The following is a 16,353-nucleotide window of genomic DNA, read 5'->3' as shown; positions in this document are numbered from 1 at the left end:
TAGAATCAGTCCACTTTATCCAGAGGAAGCGCTAGGCCCTGCCTCCCCCCCCAGACCCCCTTTTGAGGGCAGGAAGAACTGAAAACCAGAGGAGGGATGTGCCTGAGGCACACAGCTGGTGGATCTGCCGCTGGCCAGCCCCGGGCAGGGCCCTTCAGACAGAGGAGAGTATCCCTCGCCCCACTCCAAACTCTCGGAGGGAAGAGAGCCACCAGGACCCCCTCTTCAGAGTCTTCAGTGGGAGTTTTAAAAGTTGTTTCAAAGCGTCCAGATATTATAGGGGCCCCCGCCAGGCAGCTCCCGAGATGCCCAGAGTGAGCTGCCACAGCATAGGCCCTGGCCTTCTGCTGCCTCAGGCCTGGCTTGGCCGGGCCCAGGCATCCAGGACCAATTAGAGACCATGGTTTCCTCTGGGAGAACTGTCCACCCTGGAAAGAACAGCGAAAATCCCTCCTGGCTGGCTCTCTGGAGCCACAGGGAGTGGTGTCTTCCCGCTCTACCCTCCACCCCCCGAAATGTTTCTGTTTCTAATCCTAGCCTGGGCAGGAATGTGGCTGCACTGCCAGGGTCCAAGGAGCTATTTTGGGGGCTCCTTTGCCTCCCCCAGGCTTTGGCCAGTGGGTCACCCCTGATCCTGGCTCCTGAGGGCCTCCCTTCCCGATTCTCTCACCACCCCTTCCCCATCTCCTGCCAAAAACAAGTCAGTGTAAAGCAGAGGGCCTGAGGGCTAAATTTAAACCATCCCAAAGTCTGCCTCCTTGGCTGAGCCGCCCGCAAAGCTGCCCTGGCCTCCCGCCCCCCTTCCCAGGCCTCACCCCTTTTTCTCCCCCCTCCCAACTCAAGAGCTTGGGAGGGGTGTTAACAAATCACTGTGAACCTCAATTGGTCCCCTCTGGGGAATGGGCGGGCTCATCTTTGGCGTCTGTCATACCTGTAGCGTTCCTCTGTGCTTTGCCTTTTCAGTGGTGGGGTAGTTTGAGGGTAGAGATTCTCCACCACCCCTCATCTCACACTGAAGCATTCCGAGGGGCCCTGGAAGGAGCAACTTGGGGGGGCCTGGCTTGTGAGGGGTTAAGGCTGGGAGGCTGGAGGGGGCCGGACCGAGGGGTGGGGAGAAGGGGAGGAGGCCTTAGCAGCCAGCAGAGAGAAGTGGCCAGAGAGGCCCAGGGGACAGCCAGGGACAGGCAGACATGCAGCCAGGGCCCCAGGGCCTGGACAGGGCCCTCCAGGCCCCGTGACGGGAGGACCCCGAGCCCCTGGCCCGGGGAGGGGGCCATGGTGCTGCCTGCCCGACATGTCAGCCGAAGTGCGGCTGAGGCGGCTTCAGCAGCTGGTGCTGGACCCCAGCTTCCTGGGGCTGGAGCCCCTGCTCGACCTTCTCCTGGGCGTCCACCAGGAGCTGGGCGCGTCCGACCTGGCCCAGGACAAGTATGTGGCCGACTTCTTGGAGTGGGGTGAGTGCCTACCTACCTGCATGGCGCCCCACAGATTCGGGGGTGGGGGCAAGGCAGAGGGGGGAGGTGGGTGTGGGCTGGGTGTTGGGGGCAGGACGGACACGGGGAAAACCTCCCATTCAGGGGCCCAGAACTTGGGGCTGGGTCTTGGGGCGACATATTCCTACCCCTGTGCCACCCTGGCAGGGCAGAGTGAGATGAACAGAGGCCAGGGCAGCCATGACTCAGAATCATGACTTGGGAGCCATGGTAAGCCGGGTTGGGCACAGCCTCTCATGGTCCCCTTGCACCCCATTCCCAAGTCTAGGCCTAGGGACATGCTGGGGAGCCCTGTCTTCTAGGACCCCTCCCCACCAAAATGGGCCCTGTGGCCCTCCACCCTGGTTCCCCAGATCGCAGGGGCAAGCGGAAGGGATAGCACAGGGCAGCTGCCAGGGGCGCGGCCGACGGGCAGGTGTTCGGCGCCAGCCTCTCCAGCTGCTCTAACAGGTGCCCAGGCACTGGGAGGGCGCGGTGACTCAGGCAGGCCCGGGGAGAACCAGCTCTGCACACAGGCCCCACCAAGCACCCCCTCCACCCCCTGGTTGGAGGAGGAAGAATTAGGATTCTTCTGAGTGGGCCCACTTTCTCTGTAGGTTCCTCCTCCACCCAAAGTCCCTTTTGGCCAAGTCTTCCCCTGGAGACAGGTCCAGAGGGAAGATGCTTCATCTTCAGCCTCAGCCTCCTGCCTTGTCTGCCCCACTCCCTCCTGGCCCAGGCTCAGGCTCACTTGGGTTTCTGTCTCTCTAACATCTGCCATTCTGTCCCTCCACTGGTCTGTCCCTCAGTGGCTTGCTCTTGGTCCTTAGGCTCTGTGTGTCCCTGTCCCCGTCCCTGTTTCCTGTCTCTCTGCCTTCTCCCGCTCCCTCTTTTCTTGTGTCCATCTCTTTCTGACCCAGGCCCTGCTTCTCTCTCCCCATTTTGCAGATGCGAAGGTGGAGGCCAAGGGCTAGACCACTTGGCCTCTGGGAGAACCTTCTCCCCACATCCCCCCAGCCCTTAGTAACTCTCTCAGCTCCTCTTTTGCAGAGGATGAACTGAGACCTGAGGTGGGGGCAGCTCTCCTGTAAGGAGCACTCCTTTTGTGGCCCGAGCAGCATCCTGCGGCCCCTCCCCTGCCAGGCCGCTGGGGCGGGGGAGGGGGCCTGGGTTCCCGCTGCCTTAAAAGGGCTCAGTGTCTTGGCTCTCTCCTCCCTCCCCCATCCTGGGCCCTGGCTGCTGCTTCCCTGCTGGCCCACTCTTCCTGAACCCCGAACCCTCTCCATAACCCACTGTATCTTCCCTCATTCCTAGTTGCACCCATTGCTCTCTCCCTCCTGCCTCAGAAGCTCCCAGCTTCTTCCACCTCCGGGAGTCCAGGCTTCCCTCTCCCCCTGCCTCCACTCTCCGCCTTCCCCCTCCCAAACTGCTCTCTGTAACATTGCTAGCTGTAGGACCTTGGGCAGAGGACTTCACCTGTCTGAGCCTTGGTTCTTCATCTGTAGATAAGGGGTAATAGGAAAGCCTCCTCCTGGAGTTGAGAGCGTAGAGATAGCACACTTGACTGTGCCTGCAGCCCTGGAGCCGGGATGCGGATCCCCGCTGGCTTTGTCTCCCTCTCCCGTTCCTTCTCCTGGTCCTCGCCCTAAACTCAGGGTTTCCCAGAGTGTGGTCCAAGAGCCACCAGTATCCGAGCCTAGGATTAAACTGCAGCCTCTGGGCCATGACCCAAAACAGACTGAATGAGAGCCCTGGGGGTGGGCGGGGTCACCGGGAGTAGGGGCCCGGAAGCCCAGGGAGCTCTAAGAACTGGGCCTATTTCTTCTTCCTCTGTTCTTCAGGGCCTCCCTTCGGCAGACTTGTTACCTCACCCTGTCCATCCTGCACCCCCTAGAGCCCTCTGGCCCAGTGTCCTGTCCCAGAAAGGGGTTCCCAGGCATCCCACTTTTCTCTGTACAAGAGCAGTTTTGGGTCCCCAAAGCCTCACATAATGTTTATGTGAAGTCTTTAAGGAGGCCGACTAGTGCTAAGGGGAGGGGCAGGGGCAGGGGAGACTCAGCGACAGAAGGTGGGACTGTCTCTCCTCGTCTCCAGTGTCAGTCCCTCGGATTCTCGGTTCTTATCCCCGCCCCTTCGCCCCCTCCCCCCCAGTGGAGCCCATCGCGGAGAGGCTTAAGGAGGCCCGACTGCAGAGGGATGACTTCGAGATTCTGAAGGTGATCGGACGCGGGGCGTTCAGCGAGGTGAGCCTGGAGCAGCGGAGGCAGCTCAGTGGGGTTAGAGACCTGACTTTTCCTGCAGTGGGCGGGATGTTGGAGTTCCGGAAGTGGGGCCTTAGAAATTGATGAATGACTGAGTTTAGACCCTAAGGCGGGGCTTGAGGCCAATGGGCGTGGCTTTGCCGAGTGGGGGCGGGGCCAAGTCTGGCCCGGGTTAAGGGTGGAATCCAATCTGGGGGAGGCCTGGTGTTTCCCCGCCACCTCCGCTCTATTACCCTGTTTGGGCTTTCAGGTGGCGGTGGTGAAGATGAAGCAGACGGGCCAGGTGTACGCCATGAAGATCATGAATAAGTGGGACATGCTGAAGAGAGGCGAGGTGACGGCCGGGCTGGGTGTGCAGGGTGCTGAGGAGCCCCCCTTCCGTCCTCCCACCCCCGTCCGCTTCAGCTCCAACGGGTGCCCCGCAGGTGTCGTGCTTCCGCGAAGAGAGGGATGTGTTGGTGAACGGGGACCAGCGCTGGATCACGCAGCTGCACTTCGCCTTCCAGGACGAGAACTACCTGGTGAGCCCCAGGCCGGGCGACTAGAGAGGCGGACCCCCACCCCTGAGACTGTCAGTTATCGAGGTGTGGGCAGGCAGAGGAAGTTCTAGGATCAGGGAGCTGCCTCGAAATGCATGCGGCAGTCCCTGGGTGTGGTAGGAGCTGGCCTTCCTTTCCCGGGATGGGAGATGTCCCTTACTGCCTTTTTCCCCGGGTTGATTCCGGGGGGCACTACCTGGAATGATATAGTCTCTAGAGTCTATGTGGGAGCCACTGGGCAGGGGGTATCTGGGCTCCATACCCTGGATAATCGGGAGGTCTCTGAGTTCTCTTTTTCCTGACTCTCTTGGTCGGGGGTGGGGGAAGTGAATCTCTGTCCAGTGACATCGTGGGGGAACGAGGATTGGGGGTGGGCGTGTCTCTGATTTGGCCTGGGAGATCTCTTGGGGCTGGGGCTGGGGCTGCGGAGTCTCTGCCCAGGGATGGGGCGTCTCTGGGAGTCTTTGTCCCGGGCTATCGGCCGTGGGCGCCCAGACGAGGTACCGACCCCCCGTGACACGCCCCCTCCCAGTACCTGGTCATGGAGTACTACGTGGGCGGGGACCTGCTAACGCTGCTGAGCAAGTTTGGGGAGCGGATCCCGGCCGAGATGGCGCGCTTCTACCTGGCCGAGATTGTCATGGCCATAGACTCGGTGCACCGGCTGGGCTACGTGCACAGGTGGGCGCTGCAGGGGCTGAAGGCCGCGGGAATTGGAGAGAGTGGTCCTTAAGAGGGTGGGGCCCAGGCGGTGCTGCCTAGTGGGGTGGAGCCTGGTGAGATGGCAGGAGAGAGGCTCACTTATCCCTCTCCCTTCCCTTCTTCCCTCCGCGCAGGGACATCAAACCGGACAACATCCTGCTGGACCGCTGCGGCCACATCCGCTTGGCCGACTTTGGCTCCTGCCTCAAGTTGCGGGCGGATGGAACGGTGAGCGGTGCTCCGCTCTTGGGCAACTCGGACTACCAATGACGGGTCGGGAGCAGGAACCCGAGGCGCAGCGTGGGGGCGGGGCTGAGGCGTGCGGGCAGAGCCAGGGTGAGGGCAGGACTAGATTTGGAGGGGAAAGAAGGAGGCGACCCAGGCCGTAGCCTGCCTGTGGCTCAGGCTTAGAACAGGCAAAAGAAGGGACTAAGCTCTAGGGTAGTGTTAAGAGGGGGCGGAGCCAGAGCTAGGAGGGGCGGGGTCAAGCCTAGCTCGGATCCTCTTGGCTCAGGTGCGGTCACTGGTGGCTGTGGGCACCCCGGACTACTTGTCTCCCGAGATCCTGCAGGCCGTGGGCGGTGGGCCCGGGACTGGCAGCTACGGACCCGAGTGTGACTGGTGGGCGCTGGGCGTGCTCGCCTATGAAATGTTCTATGGGCAGACGCCCTTCTACGCCGACTCCACGGCTGAGACCTACGGCAAGATCGTGCACTACAAGGTGAGCACTGCCCGGGGAGCCCCTGACCTCTCTGCACATGCTCCCAGGTAACATCCCCTCTTTTCCCCTCCTTCTGAGCAGGAGCACCTGTCTCTACCGCTGGCAGACGCAGGAGTCCCCGACGAGGTTCGCGATCTCATCCAGCAGCTGCTGTGTCCCCCCGAGACGCGCCTGGGCCGGAATGGAGCAGGCGATTTCCAGAAGCATCCTTTCTTCTTTGGCCTTGACTGGGACAGCCTCCGAGACAGCGCGCCCCCCTTTACGCCGGATTTCGAGGGTGCCACAGACACATGCAACTTCGATGTGGTGGAAGACGGGCTCACTGCCATGGTGAGCGGGGGCGGGGTAGGTACCTGCGATCGATCCCTGGTCTGCAGAGGGTACCCCCGCATCTGACCGCCGTAACACTGAGGTTAGGAGAGTACCCTCCTCCTGGGGTCCTGAAATCATTCCTTCCCCAGAAACACCTGCTCTGTTTGGCCCCAGGGCTGGGAACCCAGCAGTGACCTAGACTCACAGTCCAGTGGAGGACACGGACTTGTCCCCAGACAATGATGCCCCAGAGAGATCAGGGCTGAGATGGGGGTGGGGGGTGCAGGGGGGCGGGCCTCCTGACCCAGCATGAAAGGTCCTGGAGGGCTTCCTGGAGGAGGGGGCTATGTGAGCTGAGACCTGGAAGGATGAGAGGTGAGAAAGCACCATAGAGGAATCTCCCTTGCTTAGGCCATCTCTCTCTCAGCTGTCGTATGAACTATCCCGTGCTTGTTCAGCCTGACTGCCTTTGTGCTGGGCACAGCGGGGGACACACATGGACCAAATCAGCCCTCGTCCCTGCCCTCATCTACTTACAGTCTGGAGAAGTATATAATTATACTGTGGCAAGTGCCCTGAGGGAAGCAGCAGGATGTAATGAAAGAAAATGACGCAGGGTCCACTTTAGATAGACCCCAGGCTGGGGTGGGGGGGTGGCAGGGCACTTAAGCCAAGACTGGGAAGGGGTGAGTGAGGGGCCATCCCTGACTGCCGCCGGTCACCTCACATCTGTGTTTCTCTCCTATAGGAGACGCTGTCGGATATGCAGGAAGGCACGCCACTGGGGGTCCACCTGCCTTTCGTGGGCTACTCCTCCTATTCCTGCATGGCCCTTGGGTAAGTGCTACCCTGTGCAGCTTGAGAGGAGTGGACGGGGGTGGGGTGGGGGTGGGGGGTCCTGCCTCCCGAGGCCCCAGGAGGCTGCTCGGGGTTATCACATCCTGGCCCGTTGGTGCCCAGGAGAATTGCAGGGTCAGTCTCGGAACCTTATTGTCTTGGGACTAAGGGCTTTCAGAAGCCCAGAATTGTAGGACGTTAAATTCTCGGACCATAAGTACTTTAAAATTTAGATTCAAATGTAAAACCTCAGAGTCACAGGCTCAGCCTTCCGGAATCTTCTGACCTTCCACTTTTAGATTTCTAGTATACAGTCATGGGACCTCAAAATCTTAGAGAATAAGAAGTTTAGAATTGTTACATCAATCTTAAAAGAACACGGACTCACTGAATTACATAACCACAAAGCCTTCTTAAAACATTGATTCTGAAAATAATACATTGCTTATCACAAGTATATTAGAAAATAGGGATGAGAAAAAGGAAGGCCGCCAGCAGCGGCCTTGTGTGTCCCTGGCTCACAGCACACGTACTTACCAGCTGCGAGAACATGCTGTATTCTGATCTGTTTTGTTATTGGACAGTGTACCGCAAGTGCCATTCCTTGAACAAACTATAACACAATCCTGACCCGCTGGGGAGTGTTCTCCTTACTGGGCGGGTCAGGACTCAGCTAACCCGCCTCTGCCATGACCCAGGCTGGATGAACAGCCGCAGGTTGGTCTTGGCGCTTGTCGAGCATCATTGGGTCCTTGAGACATATTTCTACAAGAGGGACTGCTGGGTTGGAGGGGACATCACTTTTACTGCAATTTCATATTCCTTGGGAGGGTCTGTCTTCCTCCCAGCACCTGGGTCTGGGGGTGGGAGGGGTGGCTGCTGTCTAGAGTCAGGCTTGGGGTCCAACCCCCAGTCTGAAGACCACCCCTTTGGAGGTGGCCAGAGCTGGGAGTGTCTCCCTCACTTCCTGAGGCCCTTAGGAGAAGAGCCTGTAAAGCGCACATGGAGACGGAGATGGGCAGATCCTAGAACACGGGTTTCCTGACCCCAGGTTCCCAAGGAAGGTGCAGAGAGGCCAGCTTCCAGGGGCCTGAGGCCATGCCAGGCGCAGGCCTTTTCCTAACAAGAGGAGGACCTGTCTCACCAGCCTGGCCATTTATTCCCTTCACTCTGCCCCTCCCCCTCCTCAAGCCTGGAGCCTTCAGGTCTGGCTGCCCCAGGGCACAGGCTAGGGAGTCCTGGCTGTAAACGCAGAGGATCCGGCGTGAGGCCGGCTCTTCCTCCCCTCGCCCTCTTCCTCTCCCCAGGGATGATGAGATCCCGGGCTCCACGCCCATGGAACTGGAGGCCGAGGCGCTGCCTGAGCCATTGCAAGAGCCCAGCCTGGAACCCACGGTGGCCCCACCAGAGGAAGCGGTGAGTCTTTAGAGGAGAGGGTCAGTGAGGGACGAATTGAGAGAAAAGTGGAGGCCTTCAGGGATAGTGTGCGCCATGGAGTGCTAGGCCCTCTGGGAGGTTCCTTGACAGAAAGAGATGGAAAACAAAGTAGAGACAAGGTTACTTCAGTCAGAAATGATCCCCACAGAGAAATGAAAACAGGTCAGTGAGTGTGCATGGAGGGGAACTCTCTGGGGAGGGGAAGCAGGAGGACCACCCATTGGTCAGCAAAGAGAAGGGTAAGGGCTCTGAGGGGAGAACCAGCTGGTTTGCTCTGAAACATGCAAGGAGGGTAGTAAGGCTGCGCTGTTCCAGGAGGAAGGAGGGTGAGGAGTGAGGAGCGGGGAGGCTGGAGAGGCCAGCAGACGCACACCAGACAGGGCCTTTAGTTTTCATGTGGTGGGCCTCCTCCTGAGGGCACTGAGGGGCCGGAGAGATTCTCCAGGGGAGGGACATGGTCAAGCTGCGTAGTGTTACAGGAACAGCCCTTTGGTGTGGAAGGTGGATGGGAGGAGACCAGATTAAAGGCTGGAGATGAGGGCTGGGCTGGGTTAGGGAAGGAGGGGGCTTGGATCACTGCGGGAGCTGTGGGGATTCCAGAAAGATCTCGGGGGTGCAGGAATAGAGGTCAAAGGAGGATCCCAGGCCTGGAACCTATGCCTAAGTCTCGAATGCTCCAGGAGCCACAGGCAGCCCTAAGCCCGGTTCCCATACCCAGGCTGAAGCGGCAGTTCCGGAGGCCATTCCGGAGGCGGTGGCAGAGGCCCAGGTGACGCTGCGGGAACTCCAGGAGGCCCTGGAGGAGGAGGTGCTCACCCGACAGAGCCTGAGCCAGGAGCTGGAGGCCATCCGAACGGCCAACCAGAACTTCGCCAGGTCAGGGTCGGGAGTCGGGGACAGTCACTACCTTTAGCAGCCTCTCTAGCCGAAGTCCCGAAGGGCTCATGGTCCTTACCTCCCCTGCAGCCAACTCCGCGAGGCCGAGGCCCGTAACCGAGACCTGGAGGCGCACGTCCGGCAGCTGCAGGAGCGGATGGAGTTGCTTCAGGCCGGGGGAGCCGCAGGCGAGTCCCTCATCCTCCACCTTTCCTGAGGCGCCGGCGGGGGTGGGGGGGTGGGCGGGGAGGTGGGCCCGCGGCGTGTGTATACACCTGGGGGAGGGTGAGGGGCCCAGGCTGGGGCACGCCGCGCCACCGCCCTTCTCCGTCCCTCCACGCGCCCTATGCCTCTCTCTTCTCCTTCCAGCTGTCACGGGGGTCCCCAGTCCCCGGGCCACGGATCCACCTTCCCATGTAAGACCCCTCTTTTTCCCCTGCGTCAAGCCTGCTGCCCCCTTTGCAGACTCTGTCCCCATCTCCCCGTACCCCTGTCCAGACTTAGAGGCTCACCCCTACCTCTTTGAGGTTCCAGTCAGCAGACACCCTCCATTCATGCCCAAATCTACCAGATCTCCCTCGGTTCAGGCCTCTCCCCAAATCCCATCCAGGATCTCCCTAGATGACCTCCCCGACCTCGACTCCCCTCTCTGTCTCTTGCACCCCGCCGAGGGCGGCCGTGCCGAGCTGGGCTCGGATCGGGTCACCTGTCCCTTCTCTCTCCAGCTAGATGGCCCCCCGGCCGTGGCTCTGGGCCAGTGCCCGCTGGTGGGGCCAGGCCCCATGCACCGCCGCCACCTGCTGCTCCCTGCCAGGGTACGTCCGGCTGCTCACGCCCGCCCGTCGCGCGCCCCCGCCCAGCTCCACGTACCCCAAGCCGCCTCTGCTTAGCTGCGCCTCTGCGGGGTGGGGCCCGCGGCGGGGAGGGAGGATACTCGGGCAGCCAATCAACACAGGCTTCTAGGAGGCAGCCAATGAGGAGTTGGGACAAGACTTAGGCTTGCGAGCCGACCAATCACAGCTACTCGCGCTGTGAGGGGGCGGGGCAGGTGCAGGGAGTGTGTGGACCCTCTTATGGGCGTAGGCGGGGCTGGCCCCAGGAGCCAATCAGAGGCCCGCGTCGCCAGTGCTGACCCCCGCCCTCTCCCCGCAGGTCCCTAGGCCTGGCCTATCGGAGGCGCGTTCCTTGCTCCTGTTCGCCTCTGCTCTGGCTGGTGCCGCCGCCCTGGGCTGCATTGGGTTGGTGGCCTGCGCCGGCTATCTTGCCACAGTCTGACCCCGCCCGGGAGCCGCCTTCGCCGCCTGAACCCTAGAACCCGAGCCTGTCCTCCACTTGGGCTCCGCTGGAGGGTTTGGTGACCCAGGCACGGCCCAGAAGCCACTCCCACCGCCCCCCAGTTCACAGCACTCCGAGCGTGGGTTTCCGCCCCAGCTCCAGCCCTGTGATCCGGGCCCGCCCCCTGGCGGCCGGGGAGGGAGGAGCCGGGGCCGCGGCTCCAGGGAGGCTTGTAGCCGGGAATGCTGCTGCTGCTGCTGCTGCTGGGGGGATCGCGGACCTCTTCCTTTCTCCGGCCTAGCTGAGGCATCCGACGTGGATGGGCAAGCTGCGACCTAGAGAAGGCAGCAGGGCCAGGGCTCGGCATCTGTCTTTCACCCTCCAGGCACCCCCACCCACATCGGCTTGCAAACCACAAATCCTCCTTGTGCATGAGGCCCTGCCCTCCCGGGAAGACTCTCTTGCCGCGGTGAACGTCTAGCGCGAGCTCCGCCTTTACCTTTTGACAGCCCCGCTTTTTTCGGGGACTCTCGCGCCCTCCTCACGTGCGCTGTTCTCGGAGCCACAGCCGGCTCCGCCCGCCTCGGCAGTATGGGTATTTATTGACCTTTCCTCCGACCCGCTGACAGGCTCCAGGACCCCAGCACCCTAATCCACATTTTGGATGCACTGAGACCCCGACATTCCTCGGTATTTATTGTCTTTCCCCACCTAGGACCCCACCCCCGATCCTCGCGAATAAAAGGCCCTCTCGTCTGCCCAAAATTCTGAAATTCCTTCGTGTCCGCTGTTTGCTTTGAGGGCAGGAGGCTTTTCAGTGGGCCAATAGGAAGGCGAGTGGAGGTGGCCAATGGCCTGGCAGCAAGCTAGCGGGAGGCGAAGCGGACGTATCAGGGGTGGGGGTGGGGTGCGGGGCGTGGCTTCGACATCCGGCCAATAGGAGAAGAAGAGCGGGCCACCAGGAGGCACCGCCTCTTGTCCAGCTGTGGCCCAGCTGTGCCATCAGGCCGCGGTGAAGGGGGGGCTGGGCTGGCAGCTAGCGCAGCCATCCTCCTACCACTGCGCCTGCGCGGGCCACGCGCATCCGTTCCAGAGACTGACTTAAGCTCAAGAAAAGTTGCTGCAAACTTTCTAGCCCGTTTCCCCCGCCCCTTCTCCCAGCCAGACCCGCCCCCCTGCGGAGCCGGGAATTCCGAGGGGCGGAGCGCGGGCCGAGATGGGGAGTGAGGGGGGCCTTCGGAGGACCCTGGAGACGGAGGCGTGCAGAAGCTCAGTCTCGGGGCGGAGGCGGCTTCGCGCCCTTAGCCCTCCCGGACGGCCTGTTGCCTTCTCCGTTGTCCCGATGGGGAAACTGAGGCCCTGAACCAGAGGCACACGCGGGGGGGAGGCAAAAAGCGCGGCCTGAGGCGAAGGGAAAACAAAGGGAGAATCACGGACAGACGGGGAGGGGGACGGGCACACACACACACACTGGGACAGAGACCCTAATAGAGAACTGGGCCTGGCATCGGTGGTGAGGGGCGAGACGCGGGGTCGGCGGGAGAAGATCGGGAAGGGCGAAGTTGCGGGGGGGTGCGGGGAGGGGAGCCGGGCGGGGGAGGGGGCTGGGGAAAGCCCGAGGGAGGAGGAGAAGGAGGGAGGAACTTCCCAAAGTTGCAAAACATGGCTACCTTGCCTGCGGAGCCGAGCGCGGGGCCGGCGGCTGGGGGGGAGGCGGTGGCGGCGGCGGCGACCGAAGAGGAGGAGGAGGAAGCGCGCCAGCTTCTGCAGACTTTGCAGGCGGCCGAGGGTGAGGCAGCGGCGGCGGCCGGGGCCGGGGCGGGCGAAGCGGCGGTGAAAGTGGAGGGCCCGGGATCCCCGGGCGTACCCGGGTCGCCCCCCGAGGCCGCTGCCGATCCGCCCACGGGTCTCCGCTTCTCGCCGGAACAGGTGGCGTGCGTGTGCGAGGCGCTGCTACAGGCGGGCCACGCCGGCCGCTTGAGCCGTTTCCTGGGCGCACTGCCCCCGGCCGAGCGCCTACGTGGCAGCGATCCGGTGCTGCGCGCTCGGGCCCTGGTGGCCTTCCAGCGGGGCGAGTACGCCGAGCTCTACCGGCTGCTCGAGAGCCGCCCCTTCCCCGCCGCCCACCACGCGTTTCTGCAGGACCTCTACCTGCGCGCGCGCTACCACGAGGCCGAACGGGCCCGCGGCCGCGCGCTGGGCGCGGTGGACAAGTACCGTCTGCGCAAGAAGTTCCCGCTGCCCAAGACCATCTGGGACGGCGAAGAGACCGTCTACTGCTTCAAGGAGCGGTCCCGCGCCGCGCTCAAGGCCTGCTATCGCGGCAACCGCTACCCCACGCCGGACGAGAAGCGCCGCCTGGCCACGCTCACCGGCCTCTCGCTCACGCAGGTTAGCAACTGGTTCAAGAACCGACGACAGCGCGACCGGACCGGGGGCGGCGGCGGCGCGCCCTGCAAGAGGTGAGGGGACCCGGGCGGCGCCAGTCCCGCTTTCCCGGAGACGTGCCATCCACCAGCCCCCCCCCCCCAATGCCTGTTGTCCTCGGACACCCCTCGCTCACACCCTCAGGCGCCAGCCGAGCGCGGGGAATCCGTGTGCATGGAACGGGCACGCGCCCCGGCTCTCCCAGACACCCGGACACCAATGCTCCTCTCGCGGAGGCCGGGAGACCGCCTCTCTCTGCTCCACTCAAGGCTCCGTCCCAGATCCCATCCGTGTCCGCGGCTAGACTCGGGGCGGCAGTGAGAAAATGAGGGGTTGCGGGAAAGGAGGAGGGGCCTTTGTCCTCCCCACCGGGCGTAGGGGCTTGTTCAGTCCCCTTCGCGGCCAGGCCCTCCCTGACCGTCGCTCGGTCTCACCTCCCCCCTTCCCGCCCCCCCTTCAGGGCCCAAACAGCGTGGTCCGTCTTCTGTCTTTGTTGTGAAACGTGAACCTTCCCCAGCTCCGGTTTCCCTGTAACCCAAGCCCTTCTCCTCCCACCCTGCGCGTCGGCCTCCTACTCCTCAGACGCCCGGGGAGGAGGGGGGTCGGGGGAGGGCACCGGGAACTGAGCGGGCGACTACCTCCTTACTCTCTCCAAAGCCACTCGGCTCCTTTCAGGCCAACTCAGGAGACTTCAGGCAGCCTGGTTGCTCAGCCTCCGGGGCCCTGAGGCCGAGGAGTTGGGAGAGGAGGGCCTCCTTCCCCGCAAAGCGGCAAGCTTGAGCCTTTAGTCAGTGGTATTGCAGAGGCTCCTCCCTGGGGCCCTTGGGTGGTCTCAGAGAGGAGGTTTCCTAACCCCCTGAAATGGTGCACAGGAACTTGGGCTGGGGAAAGGTGGGGAGGCAGTGGGCGGCTTGTGCTTCCTCCGAGCACTTTGCAGCCGGCTCCGTGCAGGAATCGGGCTGGCCAGCGGGGAAACGCAGCATTCGGGACCACAACTCACAATCCTTTCTCCGGCCAGCGAATCTGATGGGAACCCGACTACGGAGGACGAGTCCAGCCGCAGCCCTGAGGACCTGGAGAGGGGGGCGGTTCCAGTGGCGGCCGAGGCCCCCGCCCAGGGCTCCATATTCCTGGCCGGGGCCGCCCCTCCCGCGCCGTGCCCCGCCTCCTCCTCCATCCTGGTGAACGGGAGCTTCCTGGCCGCTGGCAGCTCTCCAGCGGTGCTCCTCAATGGGAGCCCCGTCATCATCAACAGCCTGGCCCTGGGCGAGGCCTCCAGCCTGGGCCCCCTGCTGCTCGGCGGGGGCGGGGGAGCCCCTGCACCGCAGCCCAGCCCCCAGGGGGCCAGCGAGGGCAAGACCTCCCTGGTCCTGGACCCTCAGACTGGGGAGGTTCGCCTGGAGGAGGCTCAGCCTGAAGCCCCTGAGACCAAGGGGGCCCAGGTGGCTGCTTCAGGGCCGCCTGGAGAGGAGGTCCCAGGGCCTCTGCCCCAAGTGGTGCCTGGCCCCCCGCCGGCTGCCACCTTTCCTCTGCCCCCAGGACCAGTGACTTCCGTGGCTGCTCCACAAGTGGTGCCACTTTCCCCACCCCCTGGCTACCCTGCTGGCCTGGGCCCCACCTCCCCACTGTTGAACCTGCCCCAGGTGGTGCCCACCTCCCAGGTGGTGACCTTGCCTCAGGCTGTGGGGCCACTGCAGCTGTTGGCAGCTGGGCCAGGCAGCCCCGTGAAGGTGGCAGCTGCCCCGGGCCCTGCCAACGTGCACCTGATAAACTCTGGGGTGGGCGTGACTGCCCTGCAGCTGCCTTCGGCCACTGCCCCAGGTACCCCTTTCTGGTGGCTGGGCGGGGGGTACAGTTACCTCAGGGAGGGATGGCGCTGTCAGTGGGCTTCCTGGGGCAACGGTGGGGAGTGGGGAGCTCATCCCGGGTGGGTCCTAGACCCTCCCGTGCCAGGCAGTACCCTGAGGCTCGAGCCACGCAGACTTGGCCTCACCCTGACCCTGAAGGGGCTCCTTTTGCCTCTGGCTGATCTCCCTGCCTGCTCTCCAGCGGCGTACTCTTCACCTCTGCGCCTGGCCCTTCTCCTCTCCCCACAGGAAACTTCCTGCTGGCCAACCCCGTGTCTGGCAGCCCCATCGTGACAGGTGTGGCCGTGCAGCAGGGCAAGATCATCCTCACCGCCACCTTCCCCACCAGCATGCTGGTCTCCCAGGTCCTGTCGCCCTCCCCCAGCCTGGCCCTGCCCCTGAAGCCAGACGCGGCCATCTCAGTCCCCGAAGGAGCCCTCCCTGTGGCCCCCAGCCCCGCTCTGCCAGAGGCCCACGCCTTAGGCGCACTGTCTGCGCAGCCGCCCCCCGCCCCGGCCGCCGCCAGTCTGCCCTTCTCCCCAGACTCCTCCGGCCTCCTGCCCGGCTTCCAGGCGCCCCCGCCCGAGGGGCTCCTGCTGTCGCCTGCGGCGGTGCCCATCTGGCCAGCCGGGCTGGAACTGAGCGCCGGCACTGAGGGGCTGCTAGAGGCAGAGAAGGGGCTGGGGACGCAGGCCCCCCACACGGTGCTGAGGCTGCCGGACCCCGACCCCGAGGGGCTGCTCCTGGGGGCCACGGCGGGGGGCGAGGTTGACGAGGGGCTGGAAGTGGAGACCAAGGTCCTGACCCAGTTACAGTCGGTGCCTGTGGAAGAGCCCTTGGAACTGTGACCCGCCAGGCCTCGTGGCCTCCCATGACAATGGTGCTCGAGGACAGCGGGGAGGAGGGAGCCTCTCAAACACGAAGACGGCTGCCATCCACACACACTACACCCTCCCTGCGGCCGCTCAACCTCTCCACGCCCTGGAGGCCCACTTCTGTCCGGGGCAACGTCCTCTGACGGGACGCCTCCTCTGTTACAGCCCTCTCCTTGCTCTGCCTCCTGATCTACATGGGGAGATTTGGGGCTCCTGACTCAAGGGCTCTGCCCCCCTCGACCTGGTACTAGCTGTGAGCTGAAAGCCCTGCCGAATGGCTGGATTTCCAACCCCCTTGAGCCCTCTCCCTATCACTCCCTGAAACACTATTAATAGCTCCACTGACATCCAGTGTTCCCAGAACTGCTCGGGAATCCGAGGGTGGAGGACGGGCAGTCCTGTGCCCGGAGACTGATGGACCCTCCCCGCCGGGCCCTTCCTGCCCACGAGGGATGCGGGTGTGCGGTCTGTGGGCCAGGGTCCTCCGTTAGCTCCTCCTGGACTAGAGCCCTCAGTAGCACGTCCAGCCCCAGACCAAAGATCCCTTGACCCTCGGGCCAACCCTGACCCCTGTGTCTAGTTTATATCCTAAATCTTTATTTTTCTAGGACATGTTATGCCTTCATTTCAATTAAAATAAAGTTAACAGACAACTAGAACCTCGGGGGGTGTGGGCTATCTTCCAACGGCTTTTGCGCAAGGAAAAGCTGAACCACAAAAAGCTCACCTTGAGACTCTGGCTTTCTGACCAGATGTTCTCGGGGGAACAGGG

At 63.1% G+C, this 16,353-nt stretch overlaps 2 protein-coding genes across 6 annotated transcripts; both read left to right on the top strand.

The window, feature by feature from the left end:
- Positions 1 to 86: 86 nt before the first annotated feature.
- Positions 87 to 11,208, top strand: DMPK (DM1 protein kinase). Of its 5 annotated transcripts, XM_049702720.1 has the most exons (16): positions 1,316 to 1,454; positions 1,641 to 1,703; positions 3,624 to 3,715; positions 3,984 to 4,067; positions 4,159 to 4,254; positions 4,805 to 4,953; positions 5,109 to 5,202; positions 5,489 to 5,695; positions 5,777 to 6,040; positions 6,756 to 6,844; positions 8,152 to 8,260; positions 9,000 to 9,157; positions 9,248 to 9,345; positions 9,527 to 9,573; positions 9,887 to 9,972; positions 10,310 to 11,208. In XM_049702720.1, exons 4-16 carry the CDS (start codon positions 3,999 to 4,001, stop codon positions 10,467 to 10,469), a joined length of 1,626 nt encoding a protein of 541 aa, XP_049558677.1. In that variant the 5' UTR covers positions 1,316 to 1,454; positions 1,641 to 1,703; positions 3,624 to 3,715; positions 3,984 to 3,998; the 3' UTR covers positions 10,470 to 11,208. The 5 variants fall into 5 exon arrangements, with proteins under 5 accessions (XP_004271199.1, XP_012388967.1, XP_033286570.1 ...); XM_004271151.3 differs by lacking the exon at positions 1,641 to 1,703 and having other exon boundaries at positions 87 to 1,454; positions 5,777 to 6,025; XM_012533513.3 differs by lacking the exon at positions 1,641 to 1,703 and having other exon boundaries at positions 87 to 1,454; positions 5,777 to 6,025; positions 9,883 to 9,972.
- Positions 11,209 to 12,031: 823 nt separating this feature from the next.
- On the top strand, positions 12,032 to 16,240 carry SIX5 (SIX homeobox 5). The gene is made up of 3 exons (XM_004271152.3): positions 12,032 to 12,894; positions 13,878 to 14,680; positions 14,956 to 16,240. Exons 1-3 carry the CDS (start codon positions 12,095 to 12,097, stop codon positions 15,552 to 15,554), a joined length of 2,202 nt encoding a protein of 733 aa, XP_004271200.1. The 5' UTR covers positions 12,032 to 12,094; the 3' UTR covers positions 15,555 to 16,240.
- The last annotated feature ends 113 nt before the right edge of the window (positions 16,241 to 16,353 follow it).

Source organism: Orcinus orca, chromosome 20 (assembly GCF_937001465.1).
Source record: "Orcinus orca chromosome 20, mOrcOrc1.1, whole genome shotgun sequence".
Lineage (NCBI taxonomy): Eukaryota > Metazoa > Chordata > Mammalia > Artiodactyla > Delphinidae > Orcinus > Orcinus orca.
The sequence above is the reverse complement of the archived record's forward strand: the minus strand, read 5'-3'. Positions and strand labels throughout refer to the sequence as shown.

Bases quoted from the DNA above. Each gene is read 5' to 3' on its own strand.
- DMPK (XM_033430679.2), top strand. From the start codon at position 1,295: ATGTCAGCCGAAGTGCGGCTGAGGCGGCTTCAGCAGCTGGTGCTGGAC. The intron at 4,068-4,158 runs GTGACGGCCGGG...GGTGCCCCGCAG, and splicing joins ACATGCTGAAGAGAGGCGAG to GTGTCGTGCTTCCGCGAAGA. The intron at 8,261-8,999 runs GTGAGTCTTTAG...TCCCATACCCAG, and splicing joins TGGCCCCACCAGAGGAAGCG to GCTGAAGCGGCAGTTCCGGA.
- SIX5 (XM_004271152.3), top strand. From the start codon at position 12,095: ATGGCTACCTTGCCTGCGGAGCCGAGCGCGGGGCCGGCGGCTGGGGGG. The intron at 12,895-13,877 runs GTGAGGGGACCC...TTCTCCGGCCAG, and splicing joins GGCGGCGCGCCCTGCAAGAG to CGAATCTGATGGGAACCCGA. The intron at 14,681-14,955 runs GTACCCCTTTCT...CTCTCCCCACAG, and splicing joins GCCTTCGGCCACTGCCCCAG to GAAACTTCCTGCTGGCCAAC.